The sequence below is a fragment of the Myotis yumanensis genome, unplaced genomic scaffold, assembly GCF_028538775.1.
Source record: "Myotis yumanensis isolate MYYU_CA2020_CCGP unplaced genomic scaffold, mMyoYum1.0.hap1 SCAF_8, whole genome shotgun sequence".
NCBI lineage: Eukaryota > Metazoa > Chordata > Mammalia > Chiroptera > Vespertilionidae > Myotis > Myotis yumanensis.
In genome coordinates, this window is record NW_027223759.1 from 27,943,502 (window position 1) to 27,967,786 (window position 24,285).

At 38.9% G+C, this 24,285-nt stretch overlaps 1 protein-coding gene across 8 annotated transcripts in view; it reads left to right on the plus strand.

Annotated features, from left to right (window-relative positions):
- Window positions 1-24,285, plus strand: part of AGFG1 (ArfGAP with FG repeats 1) — a 70,785-nt gene that overhangs the window by 25,291 nt on the left and 21,209 nt on the right. For all 8 annotated transcript variants that reach the window (XM_070422297.1, XM_070422300.1, XM_070422296.1 and 5 more), the window contains exons 3-5: window positions 17,490-17,605; window positions 21,190-21,352; window positions 22,384-22,534. In XM_070422297.1, the coding sequence (XP_070278398.1) occupies window positions 17,490-17,605; window positions 21,190-21,352; window positions 22,384-22,534 (430 nt within the window). The remainder of the gene's footprint in view (window positions 1-17,489; window positions 17,606-21,189; window positions 21,353-22,383; window positions 22,535-24,285) is intronic.

Below are 24,285 nucleotides of genomic sequence, written 5' to 3' on the forward strand. Positions count from 1 at the left end.
TCTATCTATCTATCTGCTTAAGCAACTGTTACAACGGAACAAGCAGTCGCTATGACCTGCACTGACCACTAGAGGTCAGACGCTCAACGCAGGAGCTGCCCCCAGACCAATGGGGCCTGCTGGCCGGGCCCCTGCCTGGGATGGGGAACCGGGGTTGAGTGGCGGCGGACGTGGCCCAATTCCTAGGGGGGCCGGGGGCCAGTTCCCTTCTCAGGGCCAGTTCCCTCCTTGGGGCCAGTGGCTAGCCTCCTGGGTCTGACCGACCGGCCGGTACATATGACTCGTACTGGCAATTTAAAAATAAATGTTGACTCCCTCATGTGTGATACATATAAAGCTCTCGTTGGTGCCAGTCACACGCATGTGTTAATTTGATAATACTATATTATATATACACTATTTTGACGTAATATTTTGCGGTAACGTTATTACTGCACAAATATTCTAATTTCCTTTCAATGTGCACAAATCCATGCACCGGGCCACTAGTTAAAAATATAAATTGTTAGAGTTTTTTGTTCTTTTAAAAACCTTGTTAGTGGAGATGTTGATATATCTACAAAAGTGGATAGAATAATATAACAAACTTCTATTAACATACACTCCTATCCCTTTTTTATTTTGAAGCAAATCCAAGTCAATACAATTTCATCTGTAAATTCATCAGCTAATTTACCTCTGAAAAAAAAAGGATTTAAAAAATAACCACAGTACCGTTTTTGTGTACATAAAAGTTAACAGTGATACAGTTACTTATCCAGTGTTCAAATTTTTTAGTTGCATAAATTTCCCCTTTTTCCTTCCCTTAAGAGTCTTTTGAATCATGATGCAAGTAAGGCCTACATAGTATGAATGGAAATAATGGGTTTTAAAACTACTGCTGATAAAGGATTGGAGGCTCAATAGATCACAGTCTGTCCTGTAAAGGCCTGGCTGGCAGGCAACTTTTTGGGGCCTGTATTACTTGATCTGTAGGAGAGAGTCAGGTTTGTGTCAAGACAGGAAGAGGCAGTGCTCAGACCTGGTGGCTACTCTGGGTCTGGATACTCTGTAACCTGGGGGCCCTGCCATCTTATTACGCCCCTGGGAAACACTGCCACTCAGGTGGCTTCCAGGCCTTGCAGCAAACTCATAACACAGGTGCTCCATAGTACACATCTCAGTTTTAGTCCTTCACCTATGTCTTTTCCATTGCTCCAGCATCTGCTGCTACTCAGGCGCCTGAAAATTGATGCTGGGTTCTTAACACAGAGCAGGGAGCCTATTTGGCTTCTACGACAGTATCTGGCATTCATTTTGGCAACAGAGGGTGCCATCTGGTCTTGGGGTGCTTTATGAGCTGGTAAGAAGAAACTTGAAATAGGCTCTGGGCCCATAGATTTTTGAGGGATTGCTGATGACATTCTTGGTTCTATTTCATGAAATTCAAGCCATCCTGTGCAGGCAAGATCAGCTGTGTATAAGAGTAGCCTGAGGCCATATCTAGCAGGAACTTATTGAAGATTTAGATTTGTTTTCTCAGTATTCTACTGGACAGTGGATCCCAGTAATTCCTCTAGGACTAGCTCATACTGGCCTGTAATGTTGGGATCTTTTCAAGGATGGGGTGGCTGCAAACATCCATCTGGTACCATCACTTGTTCTCCTTTGTGCCATCTAGTGCAGTGTGGTGCCATAGGTCTCAGTGCAGGTGAGTAGGGTCTCCCGGTAGTGTGAATGCTGTGATGCAGCACCTGCTCTGCTTGCTGGGGCAGGGGAGATCAGATCGGGGTGAGTGTGATTTTCGGCTACCTGCTTCAGTGTCTCTGAACCCCCATTCATGAATGGCCACTATAAGAATGTGATCTTGGTCAGAGACTGCTCAGAGCCATGGCACAACAGCCAAACCTGTATGCTCCCTCCCCCCTCCCCCCTCCCCCCAACCCCCCCACCAATATTTTATTATGAAATATTCAAATATACAGAAAATTAGAGAAATTATGCAGGTACAGTAAACATTGTGCTATATTTAGCAAGTATCTGTATCCATTCGCTAGTCATCTTAATATTTTTTAGGCATTTCAAAATAATTTGCAAATGTCACTTCACATTACACCTAAAATCTTTAGTGTATCATTAATTACAATTCATTATTTGTTAATTTTTTGAGCTATAATTTACATATAGTGAAATGTGTAAAAATCTTAAGTACCTTTAGAAGAGTTTTGATAAATGCATTTAGTTTTGTGACCCGAAGCTCTACAGAGATATAGAACAAGACCATCATCCCCAAAGTTCCCTGACATCCCTTCTTATTTAATCCCTCTCCCTTCCAGAAGCAACCATTGTTTTGATTTTTATTCATATTTATATAAGTAAAGTTATAAAGAATGTGCTTTTTGTGTGTGTAAAACTTTTTTTTGAGTTATGCGGTTTGTTCCTCTTTATTACTGATCACTATTCTGTTATGTGAATATATCAATAATTTATTCATTCTTCATTGTCAGATATAAGTTTAGTGAATATTTTCTCTCAGTCTGTGGCTTTCTCATTTATTTTTATGCTGGTGTCTTTTGATAAGCAGGAGTTTGTCTTTTTGGTAAAATAACATCAATGCGTAGTTCTATAATTACTACTTTCTCTATTCTCCTAAGAAATCTCTGCTCTCGAATGAGAATAATCTCATTTAATATTTTAGAAGCTCTGAAAGCTTTAGTTTTTACGTTTACATCTGTGAATCATCTCATTAATTTTACTGTATGTATCATGTCAAGGTTCATATATTTTCATGAATCTATATCGTTGTCCCAGCTTCGTTTGTTCAAAACACTTTCTTAAATGGATTGCTCTGGAGTCTTTGTCAAAAATGAGATGACCTTATAAGTATTGGTATGTTTCTGGGCTCTCTATTCAGTGTCATTTGTTTATTCATTGGTACTTAGGCCAGTATCACACTGTGTTGAAGTAAGTCTTGAAGTCAGCTAGTGCAAGCCCCTCAGTTTCATTTTTTATAAGGTTGTTTTATATATTCTGGGTCAGAGGTGGCAAACTATGGCCACCCAGCCAAATTTATATGGTCATTTGAGTTATCTACTCTTGTTTGATATGGAGAGCAATTCGGTTGTCCCTTTCTGTCCTCATAATCCCCCTCCCCTATTGGAAACTGCTGGTACCAGTCTTCTTTGGGAGTTGATGATGCAGTCACTTTGGCCTGCTGCTCAAATGATGACTGGGCTCTTGGGAGGACAGAAAGGAGCACTGGGATCTGAGTGCTACTGGGACAGAGAATGAAAGTGACCCAGGGTCATTAGTCAGATATGTTTCTTGTATCAGTTTTGAGGAGTTGTACTTTCCAGGGAATTTGCCTGTTTCATCTCAGTTGTCATATTTATTGATGTACAGTTATTCATAATAGTTCCTATTTTATAATGTGTATAGGGTCTGTAATAATTTTGCTGTCTAATCTGTGACTCTGGGTTATTTGCTTTCCTTAGCTTGTTAAGGTGGAACCTAAGGTCATTGATTTGAGAACTTTCTCTTCTAATACTATTTTAAAGGAGTAAATTTCTCTAACCTTTGCTTTAACTGCTTTGCACAAATTTTGGTATGTTGTGTTTTATTATTCAGTGCAAAATGTAGAGTATTATCTGATATTTATATTATTCCTCTGTAGTAATACATTAATTTGAAGCTTTTTAACTTTTTAAGAGTGTGACTTTTATGTCTGTGTAGTGTGTGTGTGTGTGTGTGTGTGTGTGTGTGTGTGTGTTTATCCTTCTTGGGATTTGCTGAGCTTCTTAATCTATAAATTTGTCTTCCATTAAATTGTACATTTTTGACCATTTTTTTCTTCAAAAATATTTTTCTGCTTCATTCCTGCTCAACTCTTTATCTGAAGTTGCAAACTGCATGTATGCTAGACATTTTGCTATTGTTTCACAGTTCCCTGAAGCTCTTAATTTTTGTATCAATCCTTCTGTTCTTCAGATTTTATTAATTTACTAGAGACCCGGTGCATGAATTTGTTCACCAGTAGGGTCCCTTGGCTTGGCCTGCGGGTTCGGGCCAAAACTGGCTCTCCGACATCCCCTGAGAGGTCCCGGATTGCGAGAAGGCGCAGGCCAGATCAAGGGACCCCACTAGTGCATGATCGGGGCCGGAGAGGGATGCGGGAGGTTGGCCAGCCAGGGAGGAACCACAGGAGGGCTCCAGGATGTGTCCGCCCGTCTCACTCAGTCCTGATCAGCCGGACTCCAGCAGCAAGCTAACCTACCTGTTGGAGCATATGTCCCCTGGTGGTCAGTGCACATCATAGCGACTGGTTGACCGGTCAGCTCTCTACCCCGTGGTGGTCAGTGCACGTCATAGCGAGCAGTTGAGTGGCCTTAGCATATCAACAAATTGTGCTTTGATTGGTTGACGGACGAGCGGACAACCAGACACTTAGCATATTAGGCTTTTATTATATAGGACTAGAGGCCCGATGCACGAAAATTCGTGCAAGAGTAGGCCTTCCTTCCCCCAGCTACTGGCACCAGCTTCCCTCTGGCACCCGTGGGCCACATGCAGCCCACAACAAATATTTTTGTGGCCCAGCCAACATAACGGTATGTAAAAAACATTTAAATAAAAATTTCGTAATTTTTACAATATCCTGTTATACAGAATCCTATATAATAAAAGAGAAACATGCAAATTAACTGTCCCTCCACTATGCTCAAGCCATGCCCACAAGCCAATCAGGAGCGAGTATGAAAATTAACCCAACTAAGAGGGCGGCCACCACAGAGCTGGAGCGAGCAGGAGGCTTGGGTTGCCCCTGGCGATGGAGGAAGCCAAGCTTCCCGCCTGCCCTGGCTGGCCCTGGGCTCCGCTCAAGGCTACAAAGTTTCAATAATAGAAGATAAATAAATCCCGAGGGGGGGTAGGGAGAGGAGAGGCTGGGAGCTTGGGTCGCCCGGGGGCATGGCCAGCCTGAAAACGGCCATCAGCCCCTCACCCAGGCTGGCCAGGCACCCCAGTGGGACTCCCCCACCCTGAAGGGGCTGTGGGCAGCCTGAAAACGGCCCTCAGCCCCTTACCCAGGCTGGCCATACCCCCATGGGGTGAGGGTCGCCACTGGGGGGCTTGACCAACCTGCAAACAGCCATCAGCCCCTCACCCAGGCTGGCCAGGCACCTTCAGCGGGACCCCCACCTTGATCTGGGACACCCTTCAGGGCAAACCCGCCGACTCCCACCCGTGCACCAGGCCTCTATCCTATATAGTAAAAGGGTAATATGCACATTGACCCTAACAGCAGAATGACTGGAATGACTGGTCACTATGACACACACTGACCACCAGGGGGCAGACGCTCAATGCAGGAGCTGCCCCCTGGTGGTCAGTGTGCTCCCACAGGGGGAGCTCTGCTCAGCCACAAGCCCGACTGATGGCTGCCAGCACAGCAGTGGTGGCGGGAGCCTCTCCCACCTCCTCAGAAGCGCTAAGGCTGTCCGACTGCAGCTTAGGCCTGCTCCCCGCTGGCAAGTGGACATCCCCCGAGAGCTCCTGGGTTGCCAGAGGGATATCGGACTGCCAGCTTAGGCCCAATCCCCTGGGGAGTGGGCCTAAGCCAGCAGGTGGACATCTCCTGATGGGTCCCAGACTGCGAGAGGGCACAGGCCGAGCTGAGGGACCCCACCCCCCCCATTGCACAAATTTTTGTGCACCAGGCCTCTAGTTATTAATAACAAACTACAACGTTTGCTAATGACTGATTACTATAATCGTGTTGCATTCATTTCCCTTACGCGCAGGCGCACTATTTCTAATTGCCACATAATTAGTCTTGTACTGATTTGTTTGGTGTGCACAACAGGAAATATTTCGCTTTCGGAGAACAAGAAAAATAGGTTTATTTGCATTACACTTAGTAATTTGTGCAGTTATTCAGTGTCTCGTAAGTTAATGTTCAAGAAAAAATATTAATTTTTATTAAAATGTTCTATTATTTTCTGTTAACAATTACTCATTTATTTCAGTCCTTTGTATTCAGCATGTCTCTACCGAAATAAGCCTGTTTCTATGAAAATTGAAGCTTTTGGGTTTTTTTGCGGCCCACATAAACTTAAACCTTATTTATTTGGCCCATGTTAGCCCTTGAGTTTGACATGCTTGCTCTAAAGAACCTTTTTGTGATAATTGGCTATGGATTAGGTAATAACATAGAATGTTGATTTTCTGATTTTGATAATTTAGCTGTGGTTATATAAAAGAATTCTAATTTTGAGGAGATACACATTTATGGGTGAAAGTTCATGTTAATTTAACCAGTTAACTGCCACGATATTTTGAATTTAATTAAAAAAGGTCCACAGCTTTCAACTCTAGATGTTTATGGTGTACAAATGGTTAATGGTTAGGAAAAAATTGTATCTATCTTGAGAGAATGATTTACCAATGTTAACAGTAGAGACTCTGAGTAAAGAGTGTATGTGACTTCTTTCTACTATTGCAGCTTTCTGTAAAACACACTATTTCATAAGAAAAAACAGGCAAAACTAAATTGTAGTGTTTAAGGATATATACACTTGGGGTAGACAATAAAAAAAGTGATTATAAACATTTTAGAAAATATAGCTGATTATGTATTTAACATTTAAATGTGTAAGGACTTTATAGACTAAAAGCAGTGGAAGAAATAAAAAATAAAAATTGATAAATGTAACTAGTTAAAACGTGGAAACTTGTTAAAGACATTGAAAACAAAATTAAAAGGCAGAATACTTGTTTTGTTACCCATACAGGGTAATTTGACGTCTTAGTTTGAGAAAGTAGGGCAGTTTTCTCAAAACTATTCTGACTTCAAAAATGAAATAAATCTTCATTTATAAAACTATAATTTGCGTAGCACATTCATGAATAAACGTGTGTTTAAGGGTACAAGATTCTTACTAAGCTAATGCACCTTGCTGAGGGAAGAAAAGGGGATGGCTTCTTGTCCCAAGAAAACCACAAAATGCACAGCTGATTGGACCAGGAATGAACACCTAACCCTGGGGGCCAGTGATTAATCAGATCCTCTCTAATTAAGAAACTGAATTCAGGCTCACAGAAACTGGATTTAAGTGATGAATCACTTGATGTGCCATCTAATGAATAAACAAAAAAAAAATTAATACTAAGATAGGAAGAGCAGGATTAGACATAGTATGAGAAACAAAAGTGATAATCTCTGTGTTTGGGGTGGGGGAGTGTATGTGACATGGAGAGAGGGGTTTGGAAATAGATATTCAGATCACCTGGGTCCCAGATATCTTCCTGTTTGCAACTCAGTTTCCCATAAAGTTTTTTGTCTTGTTTTCTTCAAGCATTGTTGTATGCCTCTCTAAACTTGTTTTATCTGATCTGGTGGCTGGATTTTGGTTCTTTGCAGCCTAACTGGAATACAGTTCTATCTGACATTAGAGACATTAAATGAAATAAGGCATGGGATATGCTGAGTTGTGTATACTGCCTTTTACTAAGTCTCCACAGTAGGTGTCTGAATTAGAGCTACTGGTCTCCTTCACAACCCACAGACACTTGCAAGTAAGTTTTATCGCTATTGACACTGCTTAATTTCTCTCTAGTGTTCTAAATATTTGCTCCCCTTATCTTTTCTATTTCTTTGTACTTACCAGTTATTTAGAAAACAGGAGCTCCAGTGGCGCAATCGGTTAGCGCGCGGTACTTATACAGTTATTTAGAAAACAAGTATTAAACACTTATTAATCTTCCCTGGAATCTACTCTAGTACTTTTTCTCCTTTACTATACATACATATTCAATGGAATATGTATGTATAGTAAATTGTCCTCCTTGCTCTTGGAAAGTTCTTCCTCCAGGGAAAGGTTTCTTTCTTTTTATGCTCATTTCTAATACTTTCTGTGCACATTACATAACCAGACTCTAAAACAGGATTTTATTTATTACCGTATTTAAATTGTTACTGTTCTTGGATGCTGGGATGGCATCATAGTAAGTCCGTGGTTGCAGGTAATTTGGGTAGACAGACTTTTCCTATAAAGGATCAGATAATAAATATTAGGCTTTGTGGACCATATAGTCTCTGTTGTAACTATTGAAAAAACAACTATAGGCAATAGATGAACAAGTGAGTGTGGCTGTGTTACAATTGAACTTTAGCTGCAAATATAGGCCTTAGGCCAGATTTAACCTGTGAAGTGTAACTTGCTAATCTCTGGCCTATATATGATGAGAATTTGGATCAGTTAATTTATTACTTCTGCATGAGTAAGTTGGTAAGTTAAATACTCTAGGTCAGCATGTATACTTCAGATGGAACAAAGGAGAAAAAGATAATTGTACTGTACATATATTTCAGGACTATTAGGAAGTTGCTTTCACTCATGCACCAGATATTTATTTTGTGTCTACCATAGGATGTAAATAGTGGTGGCACTGAGTTACAAATAGTGGTGACTCAGAGAGAGAAGGTTCCTGCCTTATGAAATTTACATTCAGAAACTGTGATATAAAGGGCGTGAAAATAAATAATATGTTGGGATAAGTGGTATCTGAAGTTTGGTGTGGCGGATATTGCCTCTTTGGATGGATTGGTTAGGGAAGACTTTCTGGGGAGGCCTGTGTTACTGGAAAGAGCGATGCTGATAGGAGTTTGGAGAGTTAATCAGAGTATTAGAATCCTGTGGGGCCCAAACTGGCTGTAATGAATAATTTAATTCTTATGCTAATGAGGAAGCCATTATAAGGTAGTTTGTGCTTAAATTGAAAAAAACAAACACTGGATTAAATAAATTGGATTTGATATTTCATAAATCTGATAATCCTTCATGTATCCATTCTTGTTTCTGGTTCACAAAGGCTCTGGTGTCTTAATGATTTGCACATATAGCCTGTTTTCAGTGACTCATAAGTTCTAGTTCTTGCAAGTACATTTTTATAAAACCACATTTTAAGATGGAATATACCATATAGTTGTGGAATGCAAAAAACAATTTTCCTCCCATCTTTTTAGGTTCTTCTGACTGGGCTGATAATCAAATGAGACAAATTAACAGAAAATGTCTAAAATTTATTATGGATGTTCATGCAGGGGTGACATAAGAATATGAGACCTGAAACCCAGTGGACAATTAAGGTTTATATGCCATTCTGGACTAAGGAGTGGAAGGGGACAAAGGTCTGGGATTTCAAAGGGAAAGTAAGCAATTCACAGGTAAAGGAGAAAGAGCAAATGTGGTAAACAAATTCTTGCTGAGCCACCCAGAAACAGTGGGACACAGAGGGAAGTCCAAAGATAGGCCCTTGCCTGATTTCTTCCTGTCTTCCCTATTGAGTTTATAGTGTAATGCAAAGGAGATGCCCCCAGATTTTTCTTTCTAAATTTTTTTTGGCGGGTAAGGAGAGTCAGCAGTTCTTTCTGAGTCTTTCGTTTCGTACTAACTAGCTTAAAATCAATATCCCAAAAGGCAAAACTTTGATCCCCTTCACAGTCCTAAAAAGATTCCCAATTTCTATATATGGATACAAAAGTTGGATAATGGAGAAGGCTGATAGAAAAAAAAAAGATTCATTTGAAATATGGCGTTGGAGGAGCACTCTATGGATACCTTGGACTGCCAGAAAATGACAAACAGGTGGGTCCTAGAGCAAATTAAGCCTAAAACATCACTGGAGGCAAAAAATTACAAAACTGAAGCTGTCCTAGTTCTAGCACATCATGAGAAAGCAGGATTCTTTGGAAAAGACAATAATGCGGGAAAAATAGAAGGTAGCAGGAAAAGAGGAAGACCAAATAAGAGATGGATTGACTCTGTAAAAGAAATCAGAGGCATGAGTCCACAGGACTGAGCCTGAGCGGGATTTTTGAGAATAGGACATTGTGGGCATCACTCATTCATAAAGTTGACAGGAGTCAGAGCCATTTCCTAGGCACATAAATCACACCTAAAATGATGTATATAAATGGCAGGACTGACTAGAGCTTTCTCCTGCATAAGGCACGTGGATAGTGGTTTTGTTTCTGCAAGCATATAATGAGTATATATTCTTCAGATAGCCTATTGAGAAATATCTATCAGTTAGTGGTCTAGAACTAATGGGATAGTCCTGCAAATACAGGCTGGATGAATATAGGAAATGTTAACAATGGACTTGTTTTTGTAGTATATTTAACTTGAATCATGACATATGTTTGATAAAGGTATTTGAGATATTTTTCTGACTGGATTTTTTTTTTTGGAAAAAAATTTAAGGCAAAAATTGTTTCTTCCTTTTAGTGCAAAATAATATGTTGATTGTAGAATTGTGTATAAATTCATGGTAGCTCTCCAGAGAGCCTTTAATGGTATTTCCCGTTTGTTAATATTTATTTCTATTCCTTTTTTCTTTCTCTCTTCAAAATGTGGATATTAGTTACTTGTTCATGAATTATTCAATTCTTCAAGTGTCCAATTATTTCTGTATTTTGTGGGCAGTATTGTGAAATGGTGTAATTATATCTTACACACAGGAGGAGGCAGTAATTCTCCATCTTTCCATTAAGGAGAGAAAGGACAGTAAGAGTCTGAAATCTAGTTGGATGTATATAGATTGGCTTAATGAAAAAAGATTTTCTAATTTCAGAGCATCTTTCTGTCCTTTCCATATTTTTATATCTTTCTACCTAAAGGTTGCAAGCAGTCATGTCACATATTTTATTCTTTGTATACTTTTTATGAAAATAAATGCCTGAATAAATGAAATATCCATTCCAGCAATTTTCTGCTCTATTTTGCTGTCCCTGAGAGGATTGATTACAAAGCTGTATTATCACTACCCTTATCTATTTTCCTCTCAAACCTGATATAAAAGTTTTCTTATCTTTTTATATGTGAGTAATTGAGAATTGGTAAGAAAATTTTCTGCTTTTGGTGTTACTAATTGAGTTTGTTAAATTGTTTGCACTGCATATATTTATTATGATTTGGGTGCTGTGTTGGAATACCTTTCATCTGCCCTTTCAGCTGGAATCTTTACCAGCTCTGGCTTCAGGCAGCTAGTTTGGGTACGCAAATGGACTTTCTTGCCTCCTCCCTTCTAGTTGGATCTGGTCTGACTGAAGGGTGGGTGGGGGAGGGGGGTGTGTGGACATTGTCAACAGATCAAAGAAAGGAAGGAGGGAAAGGTTAGGATACTTTCTTAACTTGGTTCCTGTGGGACATCCACAGCCTGGCTCATCCTTCCATTGAAAATCAGAGCTTCATCAAGTAGCCCTTTTGTTTAAGGTTCTGCAGACCTCTCCCTCTGCCCCTTTCACTGTGGGTGGTGATTGGGCCCTGCTGTTACTAACCTTGGGGTACAGTATTCTCACTTGTGATTTCCTCACAGCCTACCAATGCTTTGTAAACAGTCTCTATTAAACTTTACCCCAAACCCAGTGTGCCATCTGTTTCCAGTGGCTGCCGGCATTGTCAAGATTGAAGGCGAATAGAGTGAATCTACTACATCTGCAGGAAGCATTCAGGATCTGTGGTCATGAGTATTAAAAATGAAACTAGTCAGAATAGTGTGTTTTCCTCCAAGCTGTATAGGTACAAAGTAGGTAGAGTGTTGGCTTTAATTAAGTAAAATATGATGAGTTCAAAGGGAATGATTCACTCTATTCGCCTTCAATACTTATCCTGATTGATAAGTATACTTTAAAATATTTTAGATTGTCACTGTCTATTACTATTCCAATTCTAAAGTGGATTAGCACTAGAATAAGGAAAAGTTATTCTGACAATTTGATGAATTTATTCTCTTAGCTGGTATGTGGCTATTTTTAATTCCTCGCTAAGATCTGTTTTTGAGTAATCTGCTTACTGAACAATTATGACACTACCCATTGTTTTAAGCATTGTGGGGAATTCAGAAATAAATGAGAGATATTCTCAGTAATTGTAATATAAGGCAGTTTGTAATGAGTTTCATGTGAGAGGTACAAAGTGCTATGGAAGCTCAGAGGAGCGAGATTGTCTCATCAGGACCACTTTGATTCTATCTGCAGCAGGAATAACGGAGACCCCATTACATTGCCTGTGTTTCTTTCTGGTGAGATTTCTACTTTCCGGTCTTGCTTTCTTCATCACTCCATAATCCACTGCAAACCACTTAAGAGACCAGGCCCCAAAGTAATAAGTTACACTATTTAAAGTTCATCCTATATGCCTGTTCTGAGTGCAAAACATGTTAACTCACTCCTTCCAACATTCCTGTGAAGCAGGTACTATTATTAAACAGAGTTCCCTTGTCTAGGCTTATAACTACCACAGCCACTACATTATTCTATAATTAGGACTGATTATCCACTCCTCCACAGAGGTCATCATAACTAATTCCATCATGTGGGAAGCCCTTTCAGATTATGGCTTTTAGGTATCTGGGTCTTCAGTGATGTTTCTAGTCCTCCAGGCCCGTGCTTCTCAAGTCATGTCAGGCAGCTCCCCTCATTGATTATAGATTTAAGCACCTTACATGTCTTTTTTTCCCCCACTAGTGTAAGTCACTTCTGCCAATTCCAGTGTCCATATAAGCCACATGATTATCATAATCTATAATAATAAAAGGGTAATATGCTAATTAGACTGGATGTCTTCCAGATGTCCTTCCTGACACAGCCAGAGCCGGAGGGAAGCCTATGCCGGCAGCCCAGGTGACGGAGGGAAACCGGTGCCAGCGGCTGGGGGAAGGCAGGCCTACTCTTGCATGAATTTTCATGCATCGGGCCTCTAGTAATAGATAATTTGGTTTCCTGAATTCCTTGACTGCTTATTTCCAGTGAGTTTTCATCCTATTTTAGACTTGATCAGTAACTATATCACCTATCAGATTTCAAATTCAAGCATCCTGTTCTCTCACCTCTACTGCTACTCTCTTCCCAGCTCATTCCTCTCATTTTTCTAAGTCAAACAGTTTTGGGACAACTGTCAGGACCTCCAGCCCACTGAAGTGAAACTTCTTTCTTGTCCATCATTCATCATATTCTCATGTTTCTTAATCTAACTTAGATTCCATGTCCTGTTCTAATCATTCCCTTTGAACTCATCATATTTTACTTAATTAAAGCCAACACTCTACCTACTTTGTACCTATACAGCTTGGAGGAAAACACACTATTCTGACTAGTTTCATTTTTAATACTCATGACCACAGATCCTGAATGCTTCCTGCAGTTGTAGTAGATTCACTCTATTCGCCTTCAATCTTGACAAGCCCTTCCTTTTGCGTTGATGATGTTTATTATTTTGCTAAAACAAAAAACAAAGAAAGCAAAATAAACAGAAAATAGAACTTGATACTTATCAGCAAATCTACAAACCTGAAAAGCAACTCTAGGGAGCAGAAACCAACTTTTCAAGGACTAAAATGTGACTGGGTCACAGAGACTATAGACACTGTGTCCCCGGAACACTGTCTCTGTTAAAAAGGTTTAGTGTCTTAAGTAATTTGAGAAATGCCAGAAGTTGTGTACAGTATATATATGGAAAGGAAGTTCCCATCTGCTGGCTGAGATTTTTCTAAAGCATTAGTTTGGCCTATTTTACAATCACTTGGAGGGCTTGCTACTTCCAGAGGTTCTGATTTCATGGGTCTCCTTGGCTCCTGAAAATTTACATTACAACAAGTTTTTAAGTGATTCAGATGCTGCCAGTCTAGGGAATTAAGGAATTCCATTTTGAAAGCCACTTCACTTAATACATTGTTTGTGGGTAGTTTTTATTGCGCGCTAACAGGTGGCTCTACTTCTTACAGTCAACGTAAAACGTATAAATACGTTTCCCGCATACCAAGAGTGGCTGATAAGGTTTAGGATTTTGAGCAACCTAGAAAATAGCCTTTGTGGGGTAATGTAGCTAGAAATAAGAGCTAAGAATGTGAAGAAGCTCTGTTAGTGATGCAGCATTAATTTGTAGTGGACCCAAGTAGCTAGTTTGAATGATTTTCCCTAGCAGTTTGGCCTGTCTGAGAGAAGGAGCAGAACTATCAGCAGTTAAAGAATTTTGCGCAAATCCTACTTGTTGCTCATGTCAAATATCTATAAGTTTACCATCAAGCACTCCATTTTGCTTTGTATTCCCATGATGAGTGCCAAGACAGTAACTTTATCATCTGTCTCCAATCCATCTTTTTAAAAAATATATTTGTTGTTGTTGATAGTATTCTAGATATCTTCCATCCCCCTTCCGTTTTATCCCCCTTTCCCTGCTTCAATCCATCTTTTTAAAATGTGTTTGTTATTTATTATTCATTAACTAGAGGCCCGGTACACGAATTCGTGCTCCAGTGGGGTCCCTCAGCCTGGCCTGCGGGATCAGCTGAAACCAGCTCTCCGACATCCCCTGAGGGGTCCTGAATTGCAAGAGGGCGCAGGCTAGGCCAAGGGATCCCACCGATGCACAGTCGGGGCTGGGGAGGGACACAGGAGGTTGGCCAGCTGGGGAGGGTTTATGGGAGGGCTTCAGGACATGTCCGGTCCGTCTTGCTCAATCCCAATCGGCAGGACCTCAACAGCAAGCTAACCTACTGGTTGGAGCGTCTGCCATCTGGTGGTCAGTGCATGTCATAGTGAGCGGTTGAGTGGCCTTAGCATATCATTAGCATATTATGCTTTGATTGGTTGAACATGCGACCGGACACTTAGCATATTAGGCATTTATTATATAGGATTGTTTTAGTTTAAAAATTTGTATGTGTTGCCCTAACCAGTTTGGCTCAGTGGATAGAGTGTCGGCCTGCGGACTGAAAGGTCCCAGGTTCGATTCCGGTTAAGGGCATGTACCTTGGTTACAGGCACATCCCCAGTAGGAGGTGTGCAGGAGGCAGCTGATCAATGTTTCTCTCTCATCGATGTTTCTAACTCTCTATCCCTCTCCCTTCCTCTCTGTAAAAAATCAATAAAATACATTTAAAAATAATTTGTATGTGGTAGTTAACAGGGGTTTTGGAGTGTAAAGTCTAAATGTTTATGGTATTTAGTATCCTGAACTAATTCTGTCAGTTACGGTTAATAATTCTTTGGGCAAATGACTACCATATCTCTTGTTTTCTTGTTTGGAAATTTTTAAAATAGAAAAATTAGCCTGGCTAGTGTTGCTCAGTGGTTGAGTGTCGACCCATTAACCAAGAGGTCACTGGTTTGATTCCTGGTCAGAGCACATGCCTAGGTTTCAGGCTTGATCCCCAAAAGGGGGTGTGGAGGAGGTGCTGATCAATAATATTTCTCTTTCATCTATGTTTCTAGCTCTCTATCCCTCTTCCTTCTTCTCTCTCTAAAAGTCAATGGCAATATTTTTTTTAAAAAAATAGAAGATTTAGAAACTTCCCATTTTCCCATTTTGAATGTAACTGTAAGGTCACAGAATCTTTTAAAATTACATTTTGGGAGAATTATTAGTCAGTTTTCTGGCTAAGGATGGTCTCTTGTGGTTCTTTTTAAGTAGCTAAATATTTATTGCAGAAGCTGGGTCACTACAGGGTTTATAGCATTTCTGGCAGTAAGTTACATTACCATTCCTGGGTGTCTGCACTTTTCTGGCTTTTCCGCTTAAATGTTTTTATAATGAGATTTCGTCTTAGCCCAGGCCTCGCAGTGACGTGTCAGCTTTTCTGCCTTAATGAGGTTGTAGTAGTATCTGTACTGAGGGAGCCACAAGAAATGTTTTGAAACATGGTTGGTATATGATAGAAAAAGGGATGAGTCTTTTTTCCTGTTCTTCCTTACCCCACTTCAGCGAGCAGGTAAGATTGAGAAAGATGCTGCATTTCCTTCTCTGATTTCTCAAATTTCTGTCAAGCTTTTGAAGCTAGATACTGTGTTCTTTTTGCAGTATTAAAATTGGTTATTCTTTAAAATAATACAATTTTGGAAACTTGTGGACTTGTTTTTTATAGCTTTATTGAGGAAGAATTAATTACAAGAAATTGTACTTATTTCCAGTGTCTAATTTGAAGAGTTTTGACATATATGAAGCCATGACTACAATGATAAGATAGCACACATTTTCATCATTTCCAAGGGTTTTTTTGTGTCCTTTTGTAATGTATCCATTTGATCTGCTTTTCAGCACTATAGATAAGTTTACATTTTCTAAAAATTTAAATGAATAGAATCATACAGTATGTACTTTTGGGGGTGGATGTCTGACTCCTGTCAATCAGCATAATTATCTTGAGGTTTATTTATGTAGTTGTTTGTATCAATAGTTCTTTTTACTACTGATGAGTCTCCTACTTGGATATTTCAAAATTTATCTATTTACCTGTTGATGTACATATGGGTTATTTTTCTTACAGTTTGGAGGTATTATCAACAAGCTGTTGTGGACATTTGTGTACAGATCTGTGTGTGGACATGTGCTTTTATTTTTCTTGGATAGAGACTTAGTAAGGGATTGCAGGGCCATATAGTAGGTGTATGTTTAACTTTTAAGAGATTGCCAGCTTTCTCAAAGTGGTTGTACCATTTTACATTCTTGAGAGTTCCTACTGTTCCACATTCTCACTAATACAAGATATGGTCAATCTTTTTATTTTTAGCCATTCTAGTAGTATCTGTGTAATGGGATCTCAGTGTTTCTTAATTTGCATTTTCCATATGACTAATGATGTTGTGCTGCATTTTGGTAAAGTGGTTATAAAATTTTCTGCCCATTCTTTTAAACAATTTTTTGTCTTATTATTGAGTTTTAAGAAAATTTTTGTATTTTCTGGATTCAGGTTTCTTCAAGTTCTTACATGTTCTGCAAATACTTTTTATGAGTTGGTAGTGTGCCTTTTCATATATTAGTTTTTTGAAGAGCAACTTAATTTTGATGAAGACTGCTTTATCAAATTTTCTTCATTGTTTTCTTTATGCTCTTGTGTCCTATTTGAGTTCTTCATCATATCATTTCTTTGATTTGTCTAAAAAGTTAAATAGCTCAGATTCTCATTTTTTAGCCATTAGGAGGGGGAAAAAAGCATAGGAGGCAACTATACAGCTAGAGTTGTATCTGCCTTATATTTCTGTTGTTGTTATACTTTACTAGCAAATTGTTTATGATTCTAGTAATTTTTGTTTGTTCTTTTTGGTTGATTTTTGAACCTAGCAAGGATTTGTGAAATTGCTATGGGTCTAGTTTACTCTGTTTTATGGAGTGAGGTAACTGAGGTTCATAAAGGGTACATGGCTTTGCTAAGGGCTTATAGTCTTGATCGTTTGAACACCAAAAAATCCCAGGTCCTCTCCAATCCCATTTCACTATTTCCCTATGAAGTGCTGTTCTTTATGATGCTGTTCCTAGGATTTTACTGTATACTGTAACAATAAATTTAGTTCATTTGTTGCCTCTTCATTTCTCATTGTAATAAATATTCTCATTGAAAGCAGTATTATTACAATTAAGTAGGTTAGTTTTTTGAGAGATCATAATTTCCCTTTACATTTCATTAAGTAAAGATGTTGATTTATAACACTTTTTTTTTTTTAATTCTTTCCAAAGGTCTGTAAACAGATTTGGCTAGGATTATTTGATGATAGATCTTCAGCAATTCCAGACTTCAGGGATCCACAAAAAGTGAAAGAGTTCCTACAAGAAAAATATGAAAAGAAAAGATGGTGAGTGAATAGTTTGTATTTAGAGCAAAGGTTTCCCAAATTACATTAATTATGGATAAGATTAGTCTGACATAAGGAAGGAAGGACGGGAGGGAGGGAGGAAGGAAGGAAATAGGCAGGTTAGGTAGATAGGAAATAAAGGAATAGGTAGGTAGATAGATACCCATTATACTTTGGCTTTTTATTGGATTTGGTTTCCAAAAACCTTTACTTCTACTTTATCTTAACTCAGCAGCCTGTTCCTTGTAATTACCAGGCCTCCTCCCCTTTTTTTGAAAGTTAGAGATCCTTCCTTTGAATTCTTCTGTAGCCCTGTTAGCTTCCTTAGATATTTTTAGTCTTATAAAGCCCCTTTTCTTAAAATCTTTATTCATTTAGCAGGTATTTATTTAGATTCTTCTATATAATAAGCACTATGCTAAAGCTCTCATGTAGTCCACTCACAATCCATCCACTTAACTGCATCTTGCAGTAAGTCTTCGCTCAAAATATCCCTACTTCCCATCCAAGAAATCATTTTACTACCTGGTTAAGAAGGGAGCCTTTATACTCCCCTCACTCTTATCAGATGGTAAATTTTAAAATTAAATAAAATAGGTTGGACATGTGGCTAGTAAGCCCTTTAAAGCAGAGCAGGGTGGAGCTAGAGTTTAACTACTTTGGGCTCTTAATTTTTAGCCATATGAGCACAACGTAAGTCAATTTATTAAGACTCATTAATGATGAATTCTTAGTTTCTTTAGCAATATTCAGTAGTGTATATTTCCTTACTGGGGGGGGCTAAGAAGATGAATGAGAGAGTGACAAATGAAATAGATAATGAAGAGAGAAATGGCTTATTGTTTTCTGAGGAGCTGTATGTTAACCCAGAGAATGATATGGTCAAGAGCCTGTTTTGGTCCTGAGGGAATACTTGCTGTGGTTTTTAAGTGAAGTGTCTCTACCTGTATTCATTGAGCACATTAGAAAGAAGTAACTATGATTTTAGTGCTCTGCGAACTTTGTATTCTTACTGTTCTTTTGAGGAGACTGTGTTTTGCAAGGCAATATTAGCCTGGGCTATATTCAGCAGCACTAGATACCATTAGGTGTGAATGTAGGTAAAATATACCAGTAACAGTTAGTTGGGGAAAATTTTAGAAGGTGGGGTGACAGTGAAAGCATGGTGTCATGAATGATTCTTTTAAAGTGATATATATAATTATATTTTTATCACTTTAGTTAATTTCCTAGACCTTCCACCCCATAACGTATTCTTCTTATATAGCCCCGGCCTAATTTGTTTTTTTCTCAGCAGTTTTACCAATTCAGAATATTAGTTTGAATAGGACTTAGCTGGAATTGGAGATCATTTACCTTCAGTTAGCAAGAGAATTTTGTGTGAATAAGAGTCGATAGAAATAAAACCATGTATTTTCCCAAATTTATTATAATAATAATAATTATAAACAATAATGAAATTTACCCCTTCAAAACATAATCCAAGTAACTGTAAACCTCAAATAATTATAATTTGTGTTATTCTTTTTTTCTGCCCTGAGAAACAGGATAATAGTAACAAGATTAACAATGAATGAGAATTTTAATTGGTGGGTGGGAAGGGGGAGTGACCATTCAGGTGGGCCAGGGGCTGTGCATTTTAAAGCCATGCTCCTGCACACCTGTGACATGTAACTAGAGAACAGTGCAGTTGGTTTTTCATAAGGCATAAGAACTCTCCAAATGCAGACTTCCTAAAAATCCCTACTTTGAGCAACTATTCTTAAAACAATGAGACTATTGTCATCTAAAGGGATTTTATTTTTTTTATTTTTTTTTTTTAAATATATTTTATTAATTTTTTTACAGAGAGGAAGGGAGAGGGATAGAGAGTTAGAAACATCGATGAGAGAGAAACATCGATCAGCTGCCTCCTGCACACTCCCTACTGGGGATGTGCCCGCAACCAAGGAACATGCCCTTGACGGACTCGAACCTGGGACCCTTGAGTCTGCAGGCCGACGCTCTGTCCACTGAGCCAAACCGGTTAGGGCTAAAGGGATTTTAAATTGTTCTTTTCCTATGTTATATGTTTAGCTTATTACTTTTAGTCAGATGAGTCTTTTGAACTAAGTGCTAGTATTTGGTTTTATCCTTTGATAAGATGTGGCTGTACTCAAAGTTGATATCATCAGGGGTTTGCCAAATTATAGGAAAGCATAACTTCCTCTATTTATTGTCATATTCCATCATCTCCCATTTACTGGAAAAAGCAAAGCAGTTTTATTGTTTGTGATTAATGTGTAATTTGGTAGTAGCTAACACAATGTAGCTAATACTTGTACCAGGAACTGTTCTAAGTACTTTACAAATGTTAACTCGTTTATGCTTCACAGCAACCGTATCTTCACTTTATAGATGAGAATTCCTAGGCACAAAGAGTTGAAGTGGTTTGCCTTAGGTTTCACAGTTGTTGAGTAGTAGAGCTGGGATTTGAACTGTCTCTGGAATAGATATGTGCTCTTAACTGTTTTGTTTTTCTGCTTTCTCCACCTACCTGCAAAGAGGATTGGGGAGGAAGGAGAAAATCCAGATATACAAGGAGTGAAAAAGCTCTCACATATTCCTAACCCTAGAGATCAGCATTGCCGATATTTGGGCATTATATTCTTACTGCCTTTCTTTTCTTTCTTTACTCCCTTCCTCCCATGAATCTATATTTACATGACTGGGATCAAACCTGAAAGACCATAAAGTAACCTGGACATCTATCAGTGTCAAAAGAATAGCTGTGTAGTATTACATTAAACAGATTTAAGAGTTCTGTGGTAACATACATGTACATGTATCTGTGTACACTCATTCAGTTAGTTCCTAAGGATGAGTTTCTGCAGAGGTACTTCTGGGGTACAGAGCATACCTACTTATGTATTTTAATAGCAGCAAAATTTGTAATGTTTACACTCACATCAAATGCTAATGAATTAGGTTAAAAGTGTTTTCATTTCTATGTTTCCCTTTGTGAGTTGCTTCTGCCCATTTAAAAATTGGGCTGTTGACCTTATTTTTAGAGATTTGTAATAAGCCTTTATATTTTAGACTGTTAACTGGAATGTTTCCCTTCTTTTGGTTCTGTTTCCAAATGTTACTTATGATCTTACAATACTTGAGATTTTAAAAATTAAATTATAGTATTAACTATTCATCATGATTGGTCTGCTGTCTTATAAAAAAGCAGTTAATTTTTTTATCTTAGAAAAACTAAGTAAACTCCAAGAGAGTTTTCAAAAAATTTATTTATTGACTTTTAGGAAGGGAAGTAGGAAGGGAAAGTGAGCGAGAAAGAGAAACATCAATTTTTGTTCCATTTATTTATATATTCATTTGTTGATTCTTGTATGTGCCTTGACTGGAGATTGAACTCACAACCTTGGTGCACCGGGATGATGCTCTAACTGAGCTACCAAGACAGGGCCCCAGAGGGATTTGAAATAAGATTAATATTAACATTCATGCAAAATTAGAATTTTGCTTATCATTTTTGAGTATGACATTTCCTATATTTTTCTTAATTAACTACCTGTTCAACTTTTCATGTGTTTTAGGTATGTCCCACCAGAACAAGCCAAAGTAGTGGCATCTGTTCATGCATCTATTTCAGGCTCCTCTGCCAGTAGCACAAGCAGCACACCTGAGGTCAAACCACTGAAATCTCTTTTAGGAGATTCAGCAGCAGCCCTGCACCTAAATAAGGGCACACCTAGTCAGGTGAGTAGTTGTTAAGTCTTTGTAGAATGTAGAGGCTTCAACTTGAGGACTGAATGGCATGAATTGGAGACTTTTTAAAGACAGTAGCATAACCTTGTATGCCAGTAGCATTATGTGCCAGTGGTTTATAATACATTTAAGCATTGTTGGTTAAGTGGTTGGAAGGTGTATTTATTTGCTCTTTTGCTGTTGCTAATATGAGTTTCTTTGAATTCTCCACAGCTTTGTGAAGGTCTACAGGAATATTGCTATAGCTATCTGTTATATAACATACATTATAAAACATGAATCTGTGGTAACCATCAGAGTCAGAACAATATAGCCTCTGTGATGTACTTTTATAGAAAAGGATTTCTCAAGCAGTGTAATCCCCTCTCCCCCCCATGCCCGAGTTGTAAAGCACAGGTGTCTTTGCATTGCAGTATATATCTTATTCTAAAAAACTGAATAGACTGAAAGTTTTTGATAAGTTGGTACCTAAAGTTTGTACTTCTGCACTTCATTACAGTTGACTGAGCTGTGACAAATCTGTTACTGTGTGACATTACAGCGTCTACCCTACAAGAATGATTCTGAGGCATGGTACTATTTGAATTAAATCCCACTCTTTTAATAATGCATACTAAGGCATTTAGATAAATTGCTCTATTTTTACAGAAAGTTTGAGTGAAAAATGGAGAGAGGGATTAAGCCAGAATTTTGTAACTCTTTTTGTAACTCTTCTTATGTATAAAGGATGTATTCTTTGAAAGTCTTATCGCTGTCTTAGCAGTAAGTCCATCCTTTCTCATGAGGTGTGACCACTATTATAATTGTGTTTCTTTGCTTTTGACTCTGTAATTAAAATTGAGAGATAATTTGGGAATAGATAGTGAAAATTGGTGCTTTTTAAAAAAGATCAAAGTACCAAAACCACAAATAGAAGACTGTAATTTTTAAACTGTGTTTTAAGCTTGATTAGTTGGAAATAGTGTGGTAAAAATTTAGCAGATCTGACTGGAAACGCTTTATAGCTAATATGTGGTTTATAGTCCCCTGTTGTAGGTCGCTCTCAAGGACAGCAGCAAGAAAAGAAGTTTGACCTTTTAAGTGATCTTGGCTCAGACATATTTGCTGCTCCAGCTTCTCAGTCATCAGCTACAGCCAATTTTGCTAACTTTGCACATTTCAACAGTCATGCAGGTAAGTGTTTTTTCCCCGGGAACTTTTATTAGAGATGTGTCTAAAACACCAAAAACAACCTTTTTTGTTTGTTTGTTTGTTTTGTTAATCCTCGCCTGAGGATATTTTTCCTTTTTTTAAAAATTTTCTGTTTGCTTGTTTTGTTTTGTTTTTCTTTTAGGGTGAGTGGAAGGGAGGGAGGAGGGTAGGGGGAAAGAGACACATCTATTGGTTGCCTCCTGTATGTGCCCAACCAGGGCTGGGGATGGAATCTGCAACCAGGTATGTGCCCTTGACCAGGAATCAAATCCATAGCCCTTTGGTGCTTGGGATGATGACACTCTAACCACTTAGCCACACTGGCTAGTGCAATAACCTTTTTGTTTGTTTGTTTACATATTCTGTTGAGAATGTCTGGTCATTCATACCTGTTGGGGTGTATAAATCATGTAGCCCTAGCAGTTGCTTTTTAATCACAAAAGAGACTACTTAATGTCAGGTATTGACATGACCTCTTTCCATAGAAAACTGGGGAAAGACTATTAAATATTTTTTAACCCTTTGATAGGGACAATTTCTGATATTCAGAAATGATCATAATATAACCTTCATGTACTCATCACTTATGGCTAATCTGGTTTTATTTCTCATTCTAGTTCATTTCTTCTCAAGTTACTTTGAAGCAAATTTAGACATACTAATTTATTCTTAAATACCTATTTTATATGTATCTGTAAAATAAGATTTCCTTTGTCAAACATAATGCTGGTAGTATTACCACTCCCTAAATAATAATAATAACAATAATAATCCTATACTGATAAAAGACAAACATGCAAATTGACCGTACTTTCGCTATGCCTTAAGCCACGCCCACAGCCAATCAGAGCAACTATATGCAAATTAACCCAACCAAGATGGCAGCCGGCAGCCACGGAGCTGGAGTGAGCAGGAGGCTTGCTTGCTCCAGTGATGGAGGAAGCCAGCCTGCCTCGGCCTGCTTTGAGTGACACTTCCCCTCTCTAGACGCTCTACCAGGAGGAAATGATATAAAAGTGGTTGCCAGGTGGCTCCCAACAACTGGCGCAAACGTCAGCTGGACACATCCAGATCCTAGGACAGCAAGGGCATCCCAGCCGAAAGCATCCTGGCCCCCCTCTCCCCTTGGGATGGGCGCCAGACACAGGGCTCACAGCTGGCAAATGCAGCTGTGGCGGTGCAAGCCTCTCCTGATTGGGACTGACTGGGTGCGAGCCTGTGGCATGTGTAGCGGGGCCAGGATGAGCGGGAGCAGCAGGCATGAGTGGCAGGTGGTGTTGGACTGTGGGTTTTGGCCCAATCCCCGCAGGCCACCCCGAATAGCAACGCCAGGCTTCCTCTCCCTAGTGACTAGCCTCCTTGGAATTTCTTCAGCCCAGGAACACTACTTGCTTTATAGCCAGGTGGAAACATTTTACACTGTAACCAAATGTCTGTGAAGCGTTTTCCCCTGCCTCATCTCATTTGATCCTCACAGAAGTCCTGGAATAGGTAGATAGGAGACTCAGTGGAATCCTATTTTTTTATTAGCCAGAAAACGGAGATTTAGAAAGTTTATAAACTTGACCCGACTGAAAAGAAGTAAGAAATGGTGGACCTTGAAAATGACTTCAGGTTTTCTCACTGTGCAGAATATAGTCTAACACTGCTGCAGTTAAATACTTTACCCTTGTTCTCCCTGCATGATCTACAATAATAATGTGCTTCATGTTGATATTTACTGCTGTGTTGCT